We start from the raw sequence: 21,537 nt of genomic DNA on the forward strand, positions 1-21,537 counted from the left end.
TAAACAGTAGATCTCTTCCGGCAACAATAAATTGCCCATCAGCAACAATAGACCTCCCCAGTAAAAATAGATGCCCTCCAGCAACAATCGATCCCCAGCAGCCATTAACAATAGACACCTCCTTAACAGTAGATCTCTTCCAGCAACAATTTACCCCCCCCCCCCCAGCAAAATAAGCTCTCTTCCCCCATCAACAATAGGTTCCACACCGGTAACAATATTAGACCTCCTCAGCACTAATAGACCACCATGGGAATATAAATCTTCTTCAGGAACAATAGATCCCCCAGCAGGCAGCATCAATGGATCCTTCAGCACACCCCAGCACCCCTTGCCATTACATACATTCAGTCCTGGAGGTGTCGGAACTGCGTTCCCCCACGTTCCCGCTGTAAAAAACCCCTGAGTAAAACCATTATCCCAAAAGAAGAAAAAAACTGGTGCTAGAACTGCTAAAAAGTTGTTAGCTGGTGTTCAGCTTTATTTTGTTAGTCATCTCCATCTGCAGCCATCTTATTATTGGTAAGCTCCAGTATATTATATTTTTGTGATTGGGTTTAGATACACTTTAAATTAGATGACTCAGTTTAAGAAGCTTTGTAGTAAAGCTGACTAAGGCTAACCTTACACAGACAGTTTTCTCATTCAGCCAGCCACAAATGAGGTATATGGTGAAATTCTCCCACTGTGATGTTGCATTCTGATGGCTGCACCTACCACTGTTAGAATACACTGATCAGTGCCTGTCACTTATTGGCTGCAGCCGCAGATTTCTTGAAAAATATCTGACATGTCCCTTTGACAGGAGTCCAAAAAGGAATTAACTGTCAAGCATGGAATGCCACAAACTGATCGAAAATTGGTTGGTCCCTGCAGGACCATCTGAATTTTGTTCAGAGTTTGGCCAGCTTTAGATACCACAAAAGACACATTGTAATATCAATGTGCAAAATTGTTTGGATATTGCCACCTACTTCAAAAACTGTGCTTTAGCACATGAAAAATAAGAAAATTCTTGTAAAAGGTGTCATTAATATGGAAAATTCAGACTAAGGGCATGATTAAACACTGCCTAATGTAGAAAGTAGAAATAAAGGCATTTTTTATGTTGGATAACGTAGGAGAGGAATATAACCTTGATGTTTTTTTTTTGTGACATCTACCTTCCTTTGGGGAGGTTTTCTTCTACTTCCTGTACTATAATCAAAAAAGGAAGTTAGTGTAAATCCTTTAAAGTGAGGGAATCCCTTCCCTACTTGTCACCAGGCTCTATCCAAAACTAAAAAAAAAAAAAGTTTTTCCTTTAGTTATGCTTTAATTAGTTCACAACTAGTTCAGTTCTTTCAACGTACTACATTCATCCAAAGAGTGCCCCCTAAAGTGGTTGTTACTCTAAAAAAAAAAAATATATATATAATGCTCCTGTTTCTTTAAAGCATAATCAGTAGCATAGTGCTGTTGCATTGTCATTTGTCCCTTTTTTAAATGTAAAATGTTGATCCTGCCAGTTCCTTTGTCCCCTTTTGTGCTGACCACGGTAATCATGGCTGCTGAGCCCTGACCATCATGGTCGGCCTACGTGCCTCCATCATCCACTGTGTTCTGAGTGTCTCTTCCTCTCCCCTCTCCCCCTTCCTCTTTGCCTGTTAGCTCCAGTCTGTTTCTGCAGAGCCGATCTCCTCCGAGCCCCTCCTTTCTTCTACTGCCTGAATTCCAATACATTACATAACACAATAACTTTTATCGTCTCTGTTTTAGCAAGATATTCACTGCAGTATGTCATTTTTTTTAAAATGATAATCCAAAATACCTTTTTGCACAACTCCTCTGTGAGGGCAAATGATCTGCCTCTGCTGGCTGGGTGATATTACTGGGGAATCTTAGCCCCTCCCACTGCTATTCTTAGATCGAGGAAGCAGAGCAGAGGGAGATCATGTGACTGCACGGAGAAGCTGTGAACAAATGTATTTAGGATTATAATTTAAAAGAAACCAACACACTGCACTTTATATCTTCCAAAAACAGGGATAATACAAATAATTGTGACTTTACAACCTCTTTAAGCACAGGGTGATGGCTGCAGTACAAGCCATCAGCCTGTGCCTGCTTTGTTCAGCTGGCTCCCAGCTTGAAAGTGAAAGTAATCAGGCAGTTGTATAGCTGCTCATCACTTTCACAGTGCAGGTAGGGCTTCCCCCCCCCCCCCAGTCACTTCTGGTTGTAGATCATCCATTTTCTGGCTGGTATAGCCAGGGGACACATCCAACCAAGCAGTTACTTGCTGTGCTCAGTTACTTGCTGTGAAGGACAGGAGAGACATTGGGGTCTTTTTGACCCCTTTTGTTTCCATAAAGAGTATGTGTACACTGTCTCCAGCAATTAGGCGAGGCCTCAGGATATATAGAGGTGATCCTAGTGGGCATATAAGGATCTTTTGTACAGTTTCCCAGTGATTGATACATTTTGAGTAGATGAGCAGATTAGTGATAACACGTTGCCAATGTGTTAGCTCTGGGGAAATGTGAAGAGTTTTCTCCCCATGTGCTATTGATGATAGCTTCTGTGCTTCATGAGGTTGTGTAAGCAGCTTATAGAAGCAGGGGAGGTCTTTCGACGTATGTCCATCAGCTTCAACAAGGCGCAAGGTTTCTAGTGTGAGGGCAGACTTTGACCAGGTGAAAGAAGCAGCTATATGACAAATCCGTAAGTATTTGTAAAAGTCCTTGTGTTTGATTTGGAAGGCATGGCAGAGAGTTTGGAAGGAGGATAAATGGGGGGCCTTCGTATAAAGTCCCAGTAGTCCTTATTCCCGCCGAGGTCCATTTATTGATTGATAGATCCTCACTCAGAAGCTCCAAAGTGGATAGGGGCTTTAGCTTTAAGGCCAACTTGGAAATTCCTTTGTTTTGATGAGAGATTGATCTCCATGTTCTTATAGCAACATTGACTGTTAGAAGAAATGATCACGGGGGCTGAAGACAAAGCCATATGGCACTAAGGAATTGCTGAATTGGGTGTGTTATCACGGTCTGCTCAACTTGCATCTATGAGGGTAGGGATTTAGAGGTTGTAGAGGACCACCACTGTTTGGTTTGATTGAGAAATGTTGCCTTATAGTAAAGTCTTATGTCTGGTGGGCCCATTCCAGCAAGGCGGGTTTGTGTACATATAGTAATTTGCCTTATACGGGGGTGTTTTTTCGCTCCCATATGAGTTGATTATCTGTTGTAATTTATGTAAATGGTTTGGTAGAATAACTACTAGGATTGTGCGGAAAGTATAGAGGATGTGTGGCAGAAAGGGACATTTTTGCGGAAGGCGGAATCTGCCAGCCCTGGAAGCCCTTACTGATCGTAGTTGTGAGGACAGGTCTTGTACTTTTTTGATGTGATTCGTTAGGTTTAGTTATAGGAGAGTAGAAGATGTGGTCACCAGCTGGATCCCAAGGTACGTTAATGTAGAGGCTGGTGCCCATGGGAAAGGAGACAAAGCCGAGATTGCAAGCTTGGTACTAGGTTTGAGGCATATGGGGATCATAGAGGATTTGGAGCAGTTGACCTTATATAAGGAGACCACTCTAAATGGATCTAATAATGATTGGAGAGCAGTCAACGATTGGATTGGGTTGGCTTAGAGATTGCTATTATTACGTCTTCTGCGAATAGCCCAATTTTATGAGTGATGTTCCCAACCGAAAGGCTAACAAATTGCGGATGCGCCCTTATAGCTTCTGCTAGAGGTTCCATAATCAGTGCAAAGATAAGTGGGGAAAGAGGACAGCCCTACCGGGTACCATTAGGGATCTAAATGGGTTCCAATAACATTCCCTGAGGTCCACACTCTAACAGAAGTAGTAGAGTATAAGTAGTAGAGTAGTAGTAGTAGAGTATAAGCCTAAAATAGCCAATAATATAGTAACCATTAGACCAGTGGTCAGTGGTCAGTGTTCATTTGAAAATAAGTCATAATCTCGGATTTGATCTGTTCTTGGTAGCGTGGTGTAATGTTCCGGTACCTTTGGTACCCTAAATTACACTTTCCACAAGTGTATGCGCCCTACCATTTACTTTTGGAAAGGTGCGCATACACCTTTAAGACTGGAGCTGTCATCACTCAGCGCCGGACTAGATGGCTATTTAAGGCGTCGGTTCTCACTCACATGTGTTCGTTCAAACACCCTTATCTGGATGCTAACCTTGCTTGAAGCTTCCATGCTTGCAAGCTTACTTCGCTGACGGAACCTCGCTGCGCTGATCCCTGTATCCCGCTACTGGATCATCCGCCTCTCCTGAACCACCTTTCGGCTGTATCGCTAATAGTGCTAAGTACCCCGCAGGGGAATTCTCTATAAACTTATACTAAGCTTACACTATCTAGCTCTGCATAGTAGAGACTGTTTATCACATCTGCATAAACTAGATTGCTAGCTCTTGAGACTACTGCTACTTTTCTGCACTGGGTTGATCTCTTTTGTATGTCCACCTGCTATTCTATCATCTGCTATCATACAACATTGCTAAACCTTCCTGCATCCATCTGCTACTGTCTCACCTTCAAGTGTCTATCACCTACCACCTCCACTCAACCTATCCCTCAACCTTCATCATTGTGTTACCACATGCATAAAGTCACTCTAAGAACCAGCTTGCTAATTGTGTGTATTTACTGGCTGAAATAAGACCTTCCACACATGATGAGTCATTGAGGTTGGGAATGGTATCTCAGCATATCTCTTACATGACTACTGACGTGGAACTATTTCTGACGCTGAAAATCCACACCATATAAAAACGCAGGAGCGTTACACGTGGGTGATTTAAGGAGGTATTTAAGCGCCATAAAGTGGTGGGTTTCAAGGTAGGGTTAGTAGATAGCGTAATGATCACTGGGGAGTGATCTGACCATAATAATAATGCCAATGTTGAGTTGTAGAATAGATTTGTAGGCCAAGAACATATCAATTCTGGAATAGGACTTTTGTGCATTTGAGAGGAAGGTGTAGTCCTTCTCTGAACCATGCAGGCACCGCCATGGGTGATATAGTTCTTCAGTTTTCTGTTCGCGCTAGAAGAGTCTAGTTTGGGAACTGCAGTATTGTTAAAATCACTGCAAATAATTATGCGGTCTTTGGGGAAGTTACATAAATACGGATCTGTAGAACTGCTTTTAAAGTGTGTTGGGGGCATATATATTGGCTATCACCAGTGGGATGTCATTAAAGGTTGCTGATAGGATTAGGTATCTACCTACTGGATCAACCTCAACCTGGTGGATTTGGAGGGCTATTGAATCCTTTACAGCTATCATCACTCCTTTTGTTTTTTGATCAGCATTAGCAAAAATAGATGCGAAAAAACCTTTTGTGATAGCACTTAGGCATTTTATGTTGTTCAAAATGGGTCTCCTGCACGCATAGGATATCCTACTTTTGGGGAATTGCTTCTTTCCATAGCCTAGATCTTTTAAATGGGCTGTTAAGCCCCTTAGTGTTAATGGTTGAGATGACTAGAGCCATAGTAGGTCACAGTTGGTAGCGTGAGCAGTGGCTGGAGAAGGACTATTGCCTACAATAGAATAGTTTTAGGTCCACGGACTGAATACTCACACTTAAAGTATCAGTGATAATAACAAGAACAATAAGTAACAGATACACACTGTTTTTAACCTGAAAGCAGCAAAAAACAATAAGAACATTCAGTGAGCCACACTCCTTGGGTGTCTTTAACAACTGAAGAAGAAAAAAAAGATATTATATCCTTACTACTTTAGTGCAGATAAACTGATTGTGGGTGGAGGTCTTGTGTGATATTCTATATGCCTGCAATGTTCCGCGGCTCTGAGATGTGCGGTGGCAGTTTAGATCTAGCAGGAGCAGACAGAGGGGTTGCAATAAGTCCCCAATTGTGTAATCGCTTCATACCTTCCTTCGGAGAAGTGATAGGGACCTTTTAGTTTTGAAAGGTTACAAGTAATTTGGTTGGAAACTCCCAGGTGTATGGAATGTTGTGATCTCTAAAGACTGATGTGATCAGAGCAAATTCATTGCGCCTCTGAGAGGTTGCTGCTGACAAATCAAAGAGTGAGAGAGAAGCGTATGGTCCCGGAAGCGTGTGCGCCTCTCTAACTGCTTTGAAGAGTCTGTTCTTAATATGAAAAAAATGTATGCGAGCCAATAAATCCTGGGGGACTGTGTCAGGCAAGTGTGAGATAGGTGTGAGAAGGTGTGAGATAGAGGAGTGTAGTTCTTTTTGTAGCCCTGATTTGTAAGGAAAGGAGTGCCTCGCGTTTGTCAGTGTCCCTGTCTGTCAGCGGTCGTAAGATGGCGACTACATGTAGTTTTTTAACTGAGGGAGGCTTATTGCGAGACTGGATAGGAGACAGTGCAGCCCTCTTAGCTCTTTCAGCCACTTGTCCTATTGTGGATGGGGACTCAGAGGAAGATTCCTTCATGTCTGACAACTGTTCCTGTGCCTCCGCTGCTTGAGGCTCCAGCTGGGTGTGTGGGTGGGAGTCCTCTCGGGCATCATGCCAAGCTGCTGTGCTTGTTGGCGGCATGAAGAACTCCCTTAAACGGCGTGGACCCTGTGACATTTGCTTCCTCCGGGTCATCGGCAGTAGGTTCCTGTGGCTTTTCCCCTCTGCCAGGAGGTGCTGTTGGTGGGTATAGCTGCTGATGGCCACTGTAGACACCCAAGAGATTGAGGAGGAGAGAAATAAAGTGGCCATCTCGCTCAGCAGCCCCCCACTGTAAAGGCTTTTAAAGCATCCCCTATGAAGATTTTCAGGTACCATAGTTTTTTTTTTTGTGATATCATGGGTGCAAATGTTTTAAGACTTGACATGTTGTGTATCTATTTTACCAAAACATGGAAAATATATTGTGTGTATTTGCACAATTCATTTTATTATATTTTTTCTGAAAATTTGCATTTGATAAACAGTTGCACAAATATCATGCAACATACAAAACTGTAATTTTCCTAATTTTATTCTACAGGGCCTCTGCTTTCAGGAAAATATATAATGTTCTGGGGGTTCTGCAGAAAAAAATAAAAGTCATCATCTACAAAATACTGTAGCTGCTGACTTTCAATATTGGGACTCTTACCTGTCCTGGAATCCAGAGGTGTCTTTACCCCAGCCAGTTTTTCTTTCGGCTCTCTGGTGCTGCTGCTGCGATTGCTTGTAGGGGAAACCGGCAGTGAAGCCTTGCGGCTTCACAGCCGGTTTCCTACTGCACTGATCCCCCTTCCCCCCGTAAGGTGCCAAACGTGGCACCGGATGGGAGGAGGTGGCAGATAAGCGGAGCTTCCCCTTTTGGGTAGCGCAAGTGTCAAAACCAGATATCTGTCCTAAAGTGTCAAACCTTCAGTCAATACAGATACAAATGTTCAAAATATGCATAAATGCAAACTTTAATTACAAACATCACCCAATCTAGCCTTCTGAGAGCCAGTTCACACTGGGGCGACTTGTCAGGCGACCTGGTCGCCTGACAAGTCACCATGGGTCGCCTGCCATAGATTAGCACAGGACCCGTTCTAATAGGAGCGACACAAGTCGCTCCGACTTAGAAAAAGGGTCCTGTACTACTTTGGGGCGACCTGGAGCGACCTGCATTGACTTCAATGATATGAAGTCCGTGCATGTCGCTCCAAGGTCGCGGTGCACGCTGCGCACCGCGACTTCACAGGTCGCCCCCCGGCAAGTCGGGTCGCCCCTATGTGAACCGGCTCTGAGACTCCCCATTGATCCTTTAATGTAAATAACATCCCTGTTCAACTGTAGAGAGCCTTGCATCCTAATATACAAGGTTTGCTTCATAAATGGTGACCCAGCCATCATCTAAAATAATGAATTGGACAACAAAGCCATGTGAATTCTGTTCATAGGCATTCAACATCTACACATTCCATGGTGATTGAGTCAAGGTATCAGTGCTACCTGTGTGCATAAATATGCTGGGATATCGTCATGCCCTTCATTGGAACTCAAAAGTGGCTTGGAGAAGCTAGCAAACGTCTTTGATAACCCAGAACAAGTCCAGTTGAATGTGACTACCTACTACTAGCTAAAACATAACCCATTTAGAAAAAAAAAAAACTTGGAAGATAAAGTGATAGGACCCGAAGACAGCCAAGCCACTGCTGGGAGGGGGTATAAAGGGGGACATAAAGTTCCAGTGCATCTGCTGTGAACTATTAAGAAGATATAATCCCCAGTGAGAACAGCTATGGAGGTCAGTGATGACTTTAAAGGACTTTTACTGAACATTTTTTTAAAAGCTTGAATGTCCATAGTCTGGCCAAGTGGCCATAGGATCACAAAATCAGGAAAAGGGAAACCATGCCCTAGTAATACATTAAAATTAGTTTAAGTGGTGCACACAGAAGATAGTTCTGTGGCTAACAAAGGTTATAAAAGATTCTTTGAGATTTCTGCTCTACATATTCACTAAATAATCACTTTTCAGGACCCCTAAAATGTATGTTTTTAGGGTATGCATTTTGTATGTTTAGCAATGCTTGTGAAATAATAATGAGGGAACAAAATTGGGGCTTAACCTGCTTACAACTAGCAAGTTTTTTTTTTTGGCTATACAATGTATATTATCTTTTCCCTAAACATTTGTGACCACAGAGATGTTTTGTTTGTTAACTAGTTCCAGACAATTTTTCTAAGCAACTGGACCTCTACACAAAGCAAGGCTTTCGAGTAATAGGACTGGCATATCGATCTCTACAAAAGGAGGGACTGCCACTTACCTCGGATTTAGAAAGGTGACTACAATTTTAAAATATTCTTATCTTTTAAAATGAATATGTCTTATATTGCATATATAGGTATATATATATATAAAAAAAAATCTGCAGCTTCCATCCAAACCTTCCAATCAAGCCCAAACCCCAAATTATTCTGGTAGGCTAAGCTTCCACATTTCATGGCAGTTTAAGAAATTGTAACTAAGCCCCATCCCCGCACATTCCTATTCGTTCAATCCCAAAAATGGGAAGCTTGATTGACAAACAGGAATGTGCAAGCGTTAGAAAGAGTAGGCAAGTTTAGGCACTATCTGTAAAGGTTGCCTGTCATTATGGCCTAGATTGTGGATAAAACAGGAAAGTTTAGGAGGATTATACAGGGGCGACTGAATTTTAACCACTTGCCGACTGCCAGCAATTCATATACTGCGGCAGGTCGGCTCTGTCCTGCGGAACAACGTAACTGTACTTCGCTTCGCGGGGGCCGTGAGCAGGGTCACGCTCCTGCTGCTGGAGGCATGTGCACACACCCATTCACCACAGGGAAAGCTGATCTGCAGGTCTGGCCACCTGCGATTGCCAGCACATCGCACATCGCTACCCATGGAGACAGAACAGCGGTCTGCCATTGTAAACATGCCAGACCACTGTTCTGTCAGCAATGAACACAGGGCTCCTGTGTTCATCCTATTTAGGAACACAGGTCCCTGTGTCTATTTCATAAGTACATCCCCCACACAGTTATAAAGCACCCCCTAGGGACACATTTAACCCTTTGCTCACCCCTGGTGTTAACCCGTTCCCTGCCAGTGTCACTAGTACAGTAACTGTGCATATTTTTAGCACTGATTACTGTAGTAATATCACTGGTCCCCCCAAAAGTTTCAAAAATGTCAGTTAGGGGTCTCATCTGTCCACCACAATGTTGCAGTCCCGCTAAAAATTGCTGATCACTGCCATTACTAGTAAAAATAAATAAATAAATAAAAAATACATAAATCTTTCCCCTAGTTTGTAGACGTGATAACTTTTGCGCAAAGCAATTAATATACTCTTATTGGGATTTTCTTTTACCAAAAATATGTAGCAGAATACATATTGGCCTAAAATGAAGAAAAAATTTGATTTTTACATTTTTTTTTAATTGGGAATGTTATATAGCAGAAAGTATAAATATTTTTTTTTTTTTTTTCAGAATTGTTACGGTTTTGTTTATAGCACAAAAAATAAAAATCACAGAGGGGATCAAATAGCACCAAAAGAAAGCTCTATTTGTGGGAAAAAAGGACATCAATTTTATTTGGGTACATCGCAGTGCTGAATCACAAAAAATGTCCCGGTCATTAAGGGTAAAAATCTTCCTGTCCAGAAGTTGTTAAAGACATATTCTCAGTTAAATAAAAAAAGATAAAGGGAAAGTATGCAAATAGTATTTGTGAACTGATGCTTTCAATTTTTAAATAAATAGGGAAAAAAACACAAATACAAAAGCACAAAGAACACTTTGCAAAGTAACATGGAAAAGGTGCCTTACTGGTAACATTTTTCAAGTAAACTTCACTAAATTAATCTACGTGATAACATTTAACGACATCAATAATATTGTACCAAAATCAATTTTGCTAAAAATCATTGTGCTCATTTCTAATTTGCACTATTTTAGTATAGAAATCAATCCCTCAATTTCTTTCTGATTATTGTATTTTACTAAACAGTAAATTATTATACATTCCTCAACACCATCCCTGCAGGTGAACTACATATATTGCAAGAATTTTACCAAATTTATTTCTCGGTTCTGAAGACATAGGTTTGCCAAAGTATGTTATTTTTCACATTAACTACAGAAATGAGAGTCTTCTTTCATTGTCAACACCTAAGCAAGCACAATGTTTTAGTATGAAAAGAACCATTAACTGCATTACTTTTGCTATGAAGAGCTTTAGGAAGAATCTCTAAAACATTAATTTAACATAGCCATAGCTGTGCAGACCTCTAAAAAAAAGATGTGATCGGCATTCACATGCAGGAAATTAAAAATCTGGGGGGCATTCTGTACATAAACAATTTACCTACCAATAACTTGAGTGTTAGTTAATTTGTAGAATTTGAACAAACCTTCATTGCCATCTTTTTGAAAAATTGGAATGGGTGAAGAGGGAAAACAGGATACCCAAGACACATTGTTAACTATGTAAGCCAGACTTCTGAACCTTTTCAACATTTCGATGTGTACTCACTAGTGGTCCTACATAGGTTAACTTCCCTAAGAAATGTGGGTATCTCTTTATCCCAGATTTTGCCTGTAAAAACAAATAGATATATAAGATATATAATGTGTATGTTTATATATATATATATATATATATATATATATATATATATAAAATAATCATAAATATGTACAACCCAACAGATTTGTCAGAAAACCTTTTTTATGGGACACTATACTACAGGATACTCCCACAAATGCGGGCCATTGATTACAACCAAGAATTGTTAATTTGCAAACACAAAAAAGTATTTTTCCTAACAAATGAATACACCCCAATTAAAGTCTTAGGAGAAAAGCTAAATTTTAGACAACAAAATTCTAATTAACAAGAATTCAACTACAGATAAGTCTAATTACTCATTAAACAGGTGTCCAGCAGACAGTTTATTATAAAAATGTGTTCTTTAACCACTTTAGGACCGGAGGATTTTCCTGCCACTTTTTGCAACTTGGCACTGTGCAAATTTAACTGACAATTGTGCGGTCTTGCAACGCCGTACCCAAAGGAAATTTACGTCCTTTTTTTCCCACAAACAGAGCTTTCTTTTGGTGGTATTTGATCACCTCTGCGCTTTTCATTTTTTGCGATATTAATAAAAAAAGAGCGACAATTTTGAAAAAAGAACAATATTTTTCTTCTTTGACAGTTAAAAAATATCCAATATATTCAATTTCTGTCATATATTTAGGCCAAAATGTATTTAGCTACATGTCTTTGACAAAAAAATCCTCAATGAGCGTATTTTTAACCGCTTTAAGATCAGAAGATTTTACCCCATTCCTGACCAGGATATATTTTGCGATTCGGCACTGCGTTATTTTAACAAAAAATTGCATGGACGTGCGACGCTGTACCCAAATTAAATTTATGTTCTTTTTCCCCCACAAATAGAGCATTCTTTTGGTGGTATTTGATCACCTGTGCGATTTTTACTTTTTGCGCTATAAACAAAAAAAGAGCGACACTTTTGATAAAATAACAATATTTTTCAAATTTTTTATATGAAAAGGGGTTAAATGTATGCCTGGTGCTTACTGACGGGTTTGGGGGGAGGGGACTGTGTGACACAGGCACAGATCACAGGTTCAGCTTTGCTGAATCCTGTAATCTGTCCCTGCCTGTCATATAGGAGATCCGCCCGCTTTGTTTACACAAGCGGGCGGATTTCCTCACTCGATCCCCGATGATCGGGGAAGAGCGAGGGTGATCACCGCCTCTCCTCCCCTGGCCCGACTCCCGCTGTGGAAATGGAAGGATTGGGAAACAAGGATTTCGGGCACACTGATTATATAAAATCACTTTTTATTGGAGATATCAATTAAAATCATAAAGTATTACAGGCAGATAAATTTGTGTTGAAGATAAGACTCGTGAATGGTCTACATTGTAAGATACATTAGTTCATGAAATGGTGGACCTTAGTTTACATACAATTAGGTGTACAGAAAAATTACAATTGAACAATGATCAAAAACAGTATACTTCGCTTCAGGAGGTTCCTGCCGAAGGATACCCGGAAAGTCAAGGTGCTGGTCAACAGGGTCAACTGAAATCGTGACTTGTTTTCACCATACAATACTTTGCGTTTTGCTCAACATGTTTCGCTTTGCTACGAAAAGCTTCATCTGGAGCATATCATTTAATTTATCTGTACATTGTATAATGAGACATGCATCTCAAATTCCTTGATACTTAACGAGGAGGACTATTGTGCGTTTACAGAAAGCTCATATATTGGTAGGTAGACATTCACATAAAAGTGAGGGTAGTCACTTTATGTTCAGTATCATGCATCAAGTATGTTCATCGTTCTATAGCAAGGAACCTATTGTGGTAATCACAACTCCTAGAGTCAGATATATTGAATGCCCATGATGAGCTTCTGTTTGTAAACACAATGTCCTCCCCGGATGGGGAACCGCCATGGGAGCGAGCCTACGGCGGTGCACACGCGCCGCCCACAAGTGGAGGAGTCCAGCGACGTGGGTCTACATCGCTTGACAGAATCAAGCCACTTTGCCGCAGTACGCTCCATGTGAGCAGTCGGCAAGTGGTTAAAAAAGAAAACCCCTTCCCATTTCATTCTGTCAGTAATGGCACCAAATGGAATAGAAATGGCACAAGGCCTGAGAAAAAAAATAAGTGCTTTACACAAGGAAGGTGAAGGCTACAAGAAGGTCAGCAAAGATTTACTTATTAGTCAGAATTCTGTAGCAAAACTGATACAAAAATTTAACATAGATGGTACTGCAACCATCTCACAGAGACGTCCAGGCCATCCATGGTAGTTAACACCTCGACAGAAGTGTCTTCTTATGAGAAGGGTTGAAGAAAATCATCATGCAAGTTCACTGCAGTTAGTTAAAGAAGTAGAAAGCCAAACTGGGGTGATTGTTTCCCGTGACACAATATGGCTTACACTGCAGAGGAGTGGCATGCATGGGTGTCCTCCACGAAGGAAGCCTCTCCTAAAGCCCATGCACAAAAAAGCCTGCCTAGGAATTGCCAGGGCCTATTCTGAAAAAGAAGACTACTGGGACTCTGTACTCTGAAGTGATGAGACCAAGATAAATGTTTTGGAACTGATGGCTTCAAAACTGTATGGCACACATGTCAAACACAAGGCCCACGGGCCGAATCTGGCCCTCCAGGCCTTGTCAAGTGGCCCTCGCACCCAGTTCTGAAGCCAGAACATGGTGAAACTCCATTCCACCACCTCCAGCTCTGGCCCTCCACTCCCTCTGTCACTTGCAAACACAGCGGCTCCTGGAAGTAACAGATCCCTGCACACAATAACAGCAGGGACAGATCTCCAGAATCTGAGAGAGAGAATGACCTCTTTGCAAGGTGAGGCAGAGCCACCTACACAGGTAGGTAGCAGAGCCAGGCCAAATAGGAGAGAGAGATGCAAGAAGGCTTTGGGGGGGTTGGGTTGCACACTATGCATTGTGCACCCCTAAACCCTACACTCTGTACCTAATCCACTCCTGAACTCTGCACTCTGTAGTGCACCCCAGATACAACTGGCACTTTGAGGGCAATCATACTGTGGCCCTTTGATTAAATTGAGTTTGACACCCCTGCTGTATGGAAAGATGATGAGTACAAAGAAAAATGCATGATGCCTACAGTGACCTTCTGTGGGGCTGCATAAGTGCTGCTAGTGCCGGGGAGCTGCATTTCATTGATGGTATCATGAATTCATATGAATTATATTGAATATTAATATATAGAAAGAACATGCAACCATTACTCCGTGTCCTTGGTTGTAATGTAGTTTTCCAACAAGAAAATGATCTAAAACAGACTAAGGTCACTGTTGCATTTCTGAAGAAGAACACGGTGAAAGTGATCAAGTGGTCGAGTATGCCACTTGATCTGAACCCAATCAAACACCTTTGGGGGGAATTCTGAAGAGACAAGTTGAGAATCACTCTCCATCCAGCATCCGGGCTCTAGAAGAGGTTGTTCTTGAAGAATGGAAAAAGATAGATGTTGCAATCTGTTGCCAACTTGTTCATTTCATGCCTAGAAGACTTTGTGCTGTCCTTACAAATTATGGAGGTCATGCAAAATACTAAATGTAGTAGTTTTTGTTGTGGGGTGTATTCCATTTTTGCATCAACTAATCTGATTATAACTGAAGTTTGTGTAACCTAAGTTATATTATTAATCTTACTTTCATGTAATGAGTTAAACAAATGTTCTATAAAATGTCAAAGTTTCTGAAATAGTTTTTGCATTCATGTTGATATTGATTAAAATCTTACTTTTCAAAAGGGATGTACTAATTAATGCTGAGCACTGTGTGTGTGTGTGTGTGATGTATGTATGTATGTATGTATGTATATATATATATATATATATATATATATATATATATATATATCTCACAGTACGAAATAGCAAAAAAATGGCCTGTTAATGAAGGGATAGTTCTTCTGGAGCTGAAGTGGATACTGTATATCAGAACTATTTTATAGCAAACAGTTTTTTCCTTTAAAGCTTTCTATATAGATAGCGTTCTTCATCTAAAATATTTAAGTCCAACATTTTTTGTCTTGCAAGCATGATTGTATATTCTCACTTTAAAAAACTTCAGTTAAAACTTCTATTTAAAATTTTTTTTCAAAGGGAAGTGGTAGAGTGCAACCTTATATTTCTTGGGTTACTGATTCTCGAAAATCGTCTAAAACCAGAGACAAGTTCTATAATAAAGGAACTAATTGAAGCCAACATAAGAACAGTTATGGTTACAGGTATGTGTTTTTTACACACATTTACAAGATTTAAAAGGTATCTAATTATGCTAAAATATGCTTAAAGTGGTATTAGACCCAAAACATAATATATTGCAGCTTACCAATCAATAGATGCTTATTATTTTAGTTTTCTTTTTTAGGCTTTCTTCCCTCTATTTAGCCAACAACGTAGCCAGTTACACACTTTATGTATTAGAGTGCCTTTACTCTGGATGAACGAGGACAGGGACACCTTTGGAGAGCAGCATTTTATGGGGGAGTGGAGTTTTAGATGTACTAGCACGTTTTGATACACAAACAAATTAAAGCCAAACTCCAGCTCACATTTTGTAAGCAACAACAATTTTGTTTCTTTTGGGATTTAGATTTTAAATAAATAAAAAAAATTAAAACTGACCATTTTCAGCACCCCTGCCAGTGTTGCTTGAAAATCAACAGACTTCCTGGCCAGATCACAGGTGAAAATTAAAGAGAGCCTAAAGAACAAAAACCAATGCAGCCATCACATCACATTTACCAGAATTGGTAAGCTGCAATATAATAAATGTTTTCTTTTGGTTTTAATACCGCTTTAAAGGATGTGCTTGTAACCATATTGCAAGATTGATAGTTTATGTGTGAAAAATTTATTTTTTTCTGTTTCAATTATCATGAAATTACATTTGTAGAGATGAGAAAATTAAGTTAGTACAGTTTGATGCAAGCATGATCATGGAAATGCCAGTCAAGTTGATGGCTTTTTTTCTGAGGGAAGGGGGTTGTAGATACAAAACATTATGAAGTACATACTGACATCCTTTAAGGTGACTATAAAAACATATAGATTGTGTGGGGGGGGTATCACAATGGACATTTGCTAATGCAAACGTGTACACAATTTCATGCACTGCTGCCTGGAACAGGGGAACCAATAATTAATTTATACATATAATACATATTCTACATTTTTGCTCCAACAAACCCACAAATGTTTTTGACCTACTGATTTGCTTTAAGTATGTGCTTTTCAATGATTATCAAGCGTGCTATTGTCTATTCTCTTTTCTAATAGCATTTAGAAGAACATAGCTCTCAGGAAAATAAATGTGAAATTTTCTTGAGATCTGGTTCAGAAATAACATAATATACAAAGAGACTTAGCAATGATACTGTTTTTTTTTAATCTATTTTTTAACATTTTTTTCCTAATTATTTAGCCTTCAGCATTAGTCATTGTTGTAAATCATACCCAAATAACTAACCTATACATCTTAAGGATAATAAGACCCCTAAAATTGTTTCCAGAATAGTATAAATAATAACGTACAATTTATGAAATGTTAAACAAATAATTGAAAAAAAAAACTTGAACTGCTTAGTGTAAAACTGAACTTTTAAGAATAAATAAAAGCAAAGTGATAAGTGTATGCCATTAATGCAAACAAAGATACAAAAAATATCCCCCCGGTGGTGTTGTTTTGTTTTACACACACACACACACACACACACACACACACACACATATATATTTTTTTCTTAAACAGGTGATAACCTTCAGACAGCTGTGACAGTTGGGAAAAATTCTGGGATGATACCTGACAACATCATCCTGCTAGAAGCCTGTGAACCTGAAAAAGATTTACCTGCATCCCTTACCTGGAAATCCATGGCTGAGGAACAAGTTGGTGACAACCCATCAAAATCAAAAGTATGTTATGTGCTTTTTTTTCATGTAACTTTTTATTGAGATGTTCAAAATAAAGTACATTAACAGTAACAACATTGAATAAAAAAGGTGAATAGCAACATAACTAATATAAGAATATAGATCATTAACCTTACTGAAATGGTAAAAAAAAAAAAAAAATAATAATTACATTCAGGATGGCGTTACCAAAATCATTGGATGAAAACACCGACATTTAAAACGTTGTTCCGTTTAAAGCATCATAAAAACAAGACTTGCAGCTTTAAAGAAGAGAAACAGAAAACGACTGTTGTAGAATATCAAGAAAAATAAAATAATACTTGTATTTGAATTTAACATGGAACATCTTCAAGGTTTTCAATAGACCTATAAGACCAATGGCAGTATGTTTGGATTTTTTTTTATGTATATTAGCGTTTAGAAAGGAACGTTTCCCAGATGGACCAGTTTGCATGAAATGTAATCTGACTACCCTCTTTGTAAGCCACCAGTTGTTTGTATTCATGTATTTCCTCAACCAACTGCAACACTTCTCCCACATTGGGGGCTGAAGTTCATTCTCATTTCTGTACTATTAGTAGACGCGCTGTAAAAAGTATGTGAATAGCCACCATTCTGGGGAAAGCTGGATATGAGTCTAAATTAATACTGAGTAAAGCCTGTTCTACTTTGAGTTTATTCAGGAACTAGTCTAGCTATAGGTTTAGCTTGAATGGTTAGACAATAACAAAACATGTGCGCTAAGGTGCCCACCTGCCCACAGTTTCTCCAGCATGCATTTGATATTCCTTTGGGAAATCTAGCTATTGTGTATGGAGTAGTGTACCTTCAAAGGTGACATTTTTTTAGCTAATTCTCTAAAATTTGAACATTTATTGTGCCATGTGTTATAGGTGATAGCTTTTGTCCACTGTCTGTAAAAGAGAGGTTTAGTTCAGAATCCCATTGGTTTTGTTGTTTAGATTTATACAATGTTAGCTTAGCTTGTAATGAGTTATAAAATAGTGCTATGCCTTTTTTGGTTGGTGAGACAGCGGTCCAAAAAAGACCACACAGCCTCTGGTATGGATAAGTATTATATCTTTATTCCCTGTAAGCATGGTGCATAGGTCAAACATTCTCTATCTGGCAAAGAGTTGCGATTACACAGATCTTTAAAGGGAAAATTGCCCATTATTTACAATGTCTGCTATATTAGACATGCCGTTCAATTTCCAAGATTTTAAATGTAGATCTGATATGAGAAAATAAAGTGAATCAAGCAGTAAGGGGATAGAGGAATTATTTGCTGCTTTATCTCCTTGTACTTTATAATGTTCCCACACCTGTAAGGTGGCTGATATGGCAGGGAAATCTCAAGTGTGGGAAAATTGGAGGTAAATGGCGCTGTCAAACATACAAATTAGGGAATATAAATATGTCAATGGGTACACTGATGACGTGAAATAAATAAGTAAAAGTGTCGGATCATAGATTAGAACGTGATATAATGAATCATTTATAAAGTGTAAAATGTATATGTAAGACTAAATTATTATATGTTTAAAAAGTTAATAAAGGTCTATCGTGAATAAATAATAAATATTAGTGCAAATATAAGTGATAAAATGGATTCGGTATGTGACAATAAAAAATTATATAAATCTGATCCAATTCTGAAACACATTAATAAAATCAGTACATAAAGTGGTATAGTGCATAAATACAGTAGCTCGAGTAATTAGATAAATATTAAACAATTAAGGTGCTAATAATCAAGTGCATCAGTGTGCTGGTAAGCCAAAAGATATAAGCAATATGTGAACGATCAATTCATAAACAGTGTCCCAGCAAATTATATACAGTGTCCATAGAAATAACCATAAAAGTAACCATAAAGATTCTGGTGCCACAAATATAAATAAGTCCCAAGATGTAGAGTGAGAAGAGATTATCAGGAGAAGGTGGATTCCAGAGGTTCCAAAAATGGTGGGGGTGCTCAGTAAAGGAATAAGTGCTCCCCTCCTATTGCTCCCGCACTCACCAGATGATGGTACCCCCACAGGGGTAAACAGCATTTGGGGTGACTCTCAAGGGTCCCTCCGAAGGCTGGTTAATAATCCACTTAATCCCGACCTCTTATAGTGTATTCTTCTCCAGGGAAAATTGATAGGTAATGACTCCTCATAAATACTCCGATATAAATGAGAGAGATCCGGATGGAGGAAGAGAACAAGGGGACTCCAATAGTGAAGTATTGTAATACAAAGGTGCTTTATTATACATAAATTGCAATACTCACATTTAATATAGAAGAAAAAGTGCATGTATGTCCTAGGGACCGCAACACCCTCGTGTAGCGGTTGTTCAGGTATGCGGTGCGTTCCACTGGCCGGATGTGCGTCTCAGTCAACAGGAAGCGGAACTGACGTGACCACGCTCTACGCGTTTCGTCATCAATGACGTCATCAGGAGCAGCGTATGGTCACGTCAGGTCCGCCTATTGTTATACTTCCTGGTTGCCGGGCAACGACAATAGTAACCTCCATGGCCGCCAATAGGAAAATTTCCCGCGGCGCGTCATGAGTTGCCGGGCAAACACATGCTTAATACTTATAAAGAGACAAACGAACATAAATACGATTGGTTAAAAAGTAGAGCGTCATCTGTTACTAAGTGGAATTGAGATGTTTAACACTAAGGAAAAGACTACGATATGTAAAGGCTGTTATACTTTTAAATAAATAGTGAGAATTGAACGGTGAATAAATCCTAGGGACTCAAGCTGGTAAATCCAGCGTGTTTCATTCTGTGAGATTTTGCGAGTTTTATTTTCTCCCCTCCAGTGTTCCTTAATAGTGTCAATAGCATAAAAAACAAGACCTTTTGGATTTTTATTATGTACGTCACGGAAATGTCTTGATAGGCTATGTTTCGGGAAACCTCTTTTTATGTTCCCTATGTGTTCTCTGATTCGTACTAGCAGAGGCCTAGTAGTTCTACCCACATACTGCAGTTTACACGGACATTCGATCACATAGGTAACGTGTGTGGTCTGGCACGTGATTACATCTCTTATCTGAAAAGTTCTTCTGTTTACCGTAGATTTAAAGTGTGTAGTCTTTCTTTTTTGTGCAGGATTGTTTTTGCATGCTAGACATTTCCGGCATCGGACAAATCCTTTCAATTCAGGGAATATTCTGACTTGTTTGGGTGGGTCTACCACGTTATGTACAAGTTTGTTTCTTAGGGTAGGTGCTTTTCGGTAAATGAACCTTGGTTTTCTTGGTAAAATCTTCGCTAAAATTTTATCAGATTTTAAAATAGGCCAGTATTTCTTAAAAATCTTCTCCACTGACCTATATTGTTTGTTAAAACCGGTGATAAAAGCACAATTAAAAACATCTTCATTATTCTTGTCCTTTTTTCTTAATAAATTCTCCCTTGGTAAATCTCTGATCTTATTTTTAGTTGCTTCCAATACTGATCTTTTATATCCTTTTTCCTCAAATCTTTTAGTAAGCTTTTCTGCTTGTATCTCGTAATCTTCCAATTCAGTACAATTCCGTCTGATCCTCATGTATTGGCCTTTCGGTATATTCTGGATCCATTTAGGGTGATGACAGCTGGCTGTAGGAATGTATCCATTCTTGTCTGTTGGCTTAAAAAAAGTCTTTGTATGTACATCATCCCTAACTTTAAAAATCTCCAAATCTAAAAACTCAATTCTTTCTGTATTAAAATTTGCAGTAAAATTAATTCCATAAGGGTTGCCATTTAATTGGTGTATAAACATTTCCAAAGTTTCCAGTGGTCCATCCCATACCATAATCAAATCATCGATATAGCGACGGTAGAATAGCAGTTCTGGTGGGTTCTTCTCATATATCATTCTCTCCTCTAACATATTCATGAAGATATTAGCGACACTGGGGGCATATCTTGCCCCCATAGCAATGCCTTTTGTTTGTACGTAGAAAGTTTTGTCGTACCAAAAATAATTTTTTGCCATAGCTAGTTGTAGGCCTTCTAAAATATAATTTATTTGGACATGTTTCAGGTCAGTCTCTTCATGTAGCGCCTTCTTAACACTGTCCAGGCCATCCTTTTGGTCTATGCTGGTATATAGTGAGTTTGCATCAATTGTCGCTAGAATACATGACTCCCCAATTTTTACTTGCTGTAAATCTGTTAATAGCTGGGTGCTGTCTTTTAGATAAGATTTTCCTTTGCATACCAAAGGTTGCAGGAATTTATCTAGGTTTTCTCCTAGTCTGGAGAAGAGAGATCCAATTCCGCTAATAATAGGTCTTCCTGGGGGTTTTTCTACCCTTTTATGTATCTTTGGGAGATGGTAAATTACTGGAGTTTTTGCTGATTTTGGTAACAAGTACTTGGCTTCCTTCTCAGTAAGTATTCCTAGGTCTTGGCCCTTCTTAATATACGTCTCAAGTTTCTTACGATATTCTTTCCTGGGATTTTTCTTCAACCGTTTATATGTATCTGGAACACTTAAAAGATTTTTCATTTCATCTTCATAATCACGTTTATTTAAAATTACTAAACCTCCA

At 39.2% G+C, this 21,537-nt stretch overlaps 1 protein-coding gene across 1 annotated transcript in view; it reads left to right on the forward strand.

Annotated features, from left to right (window-relative positions):
- Positions 1-21,537, forward strand: part of LOC309551115 (putative cation-transporting ATPase 13A4) — a 358,044-nt gene that overhangs the window by 279,784 nt on the left and 56,723 nt on the right. The window contains exons 17-19 of the mRNA XM_082251561.1: positions 8,663-8,780; positions 15,173-15,297; positions 16,824-16,987. Coding sequence (XP_082107687.1) covers positions 8,663-8,780; positions 15,173-15,297; positions 16,824-16,987 — 407 coding nt within the window. The remainder of the gene's footprint in view (positions 1-8,662; positions 8,781-15,172; positions 15,298-16,823; positions 16,988-21,537) is intronic.

This window comes from Pelophylax lessonae, assembly GCF_965119305.1.
Source record: "Pelophylax lessonae genome assembly, chromosome: 3".
Lineage (NCBI taxonomy): Eukaryota > Metazoa > Chordata > Amphibia > Anura > Ranidae > Pelophylax > Pelophylax lessonae.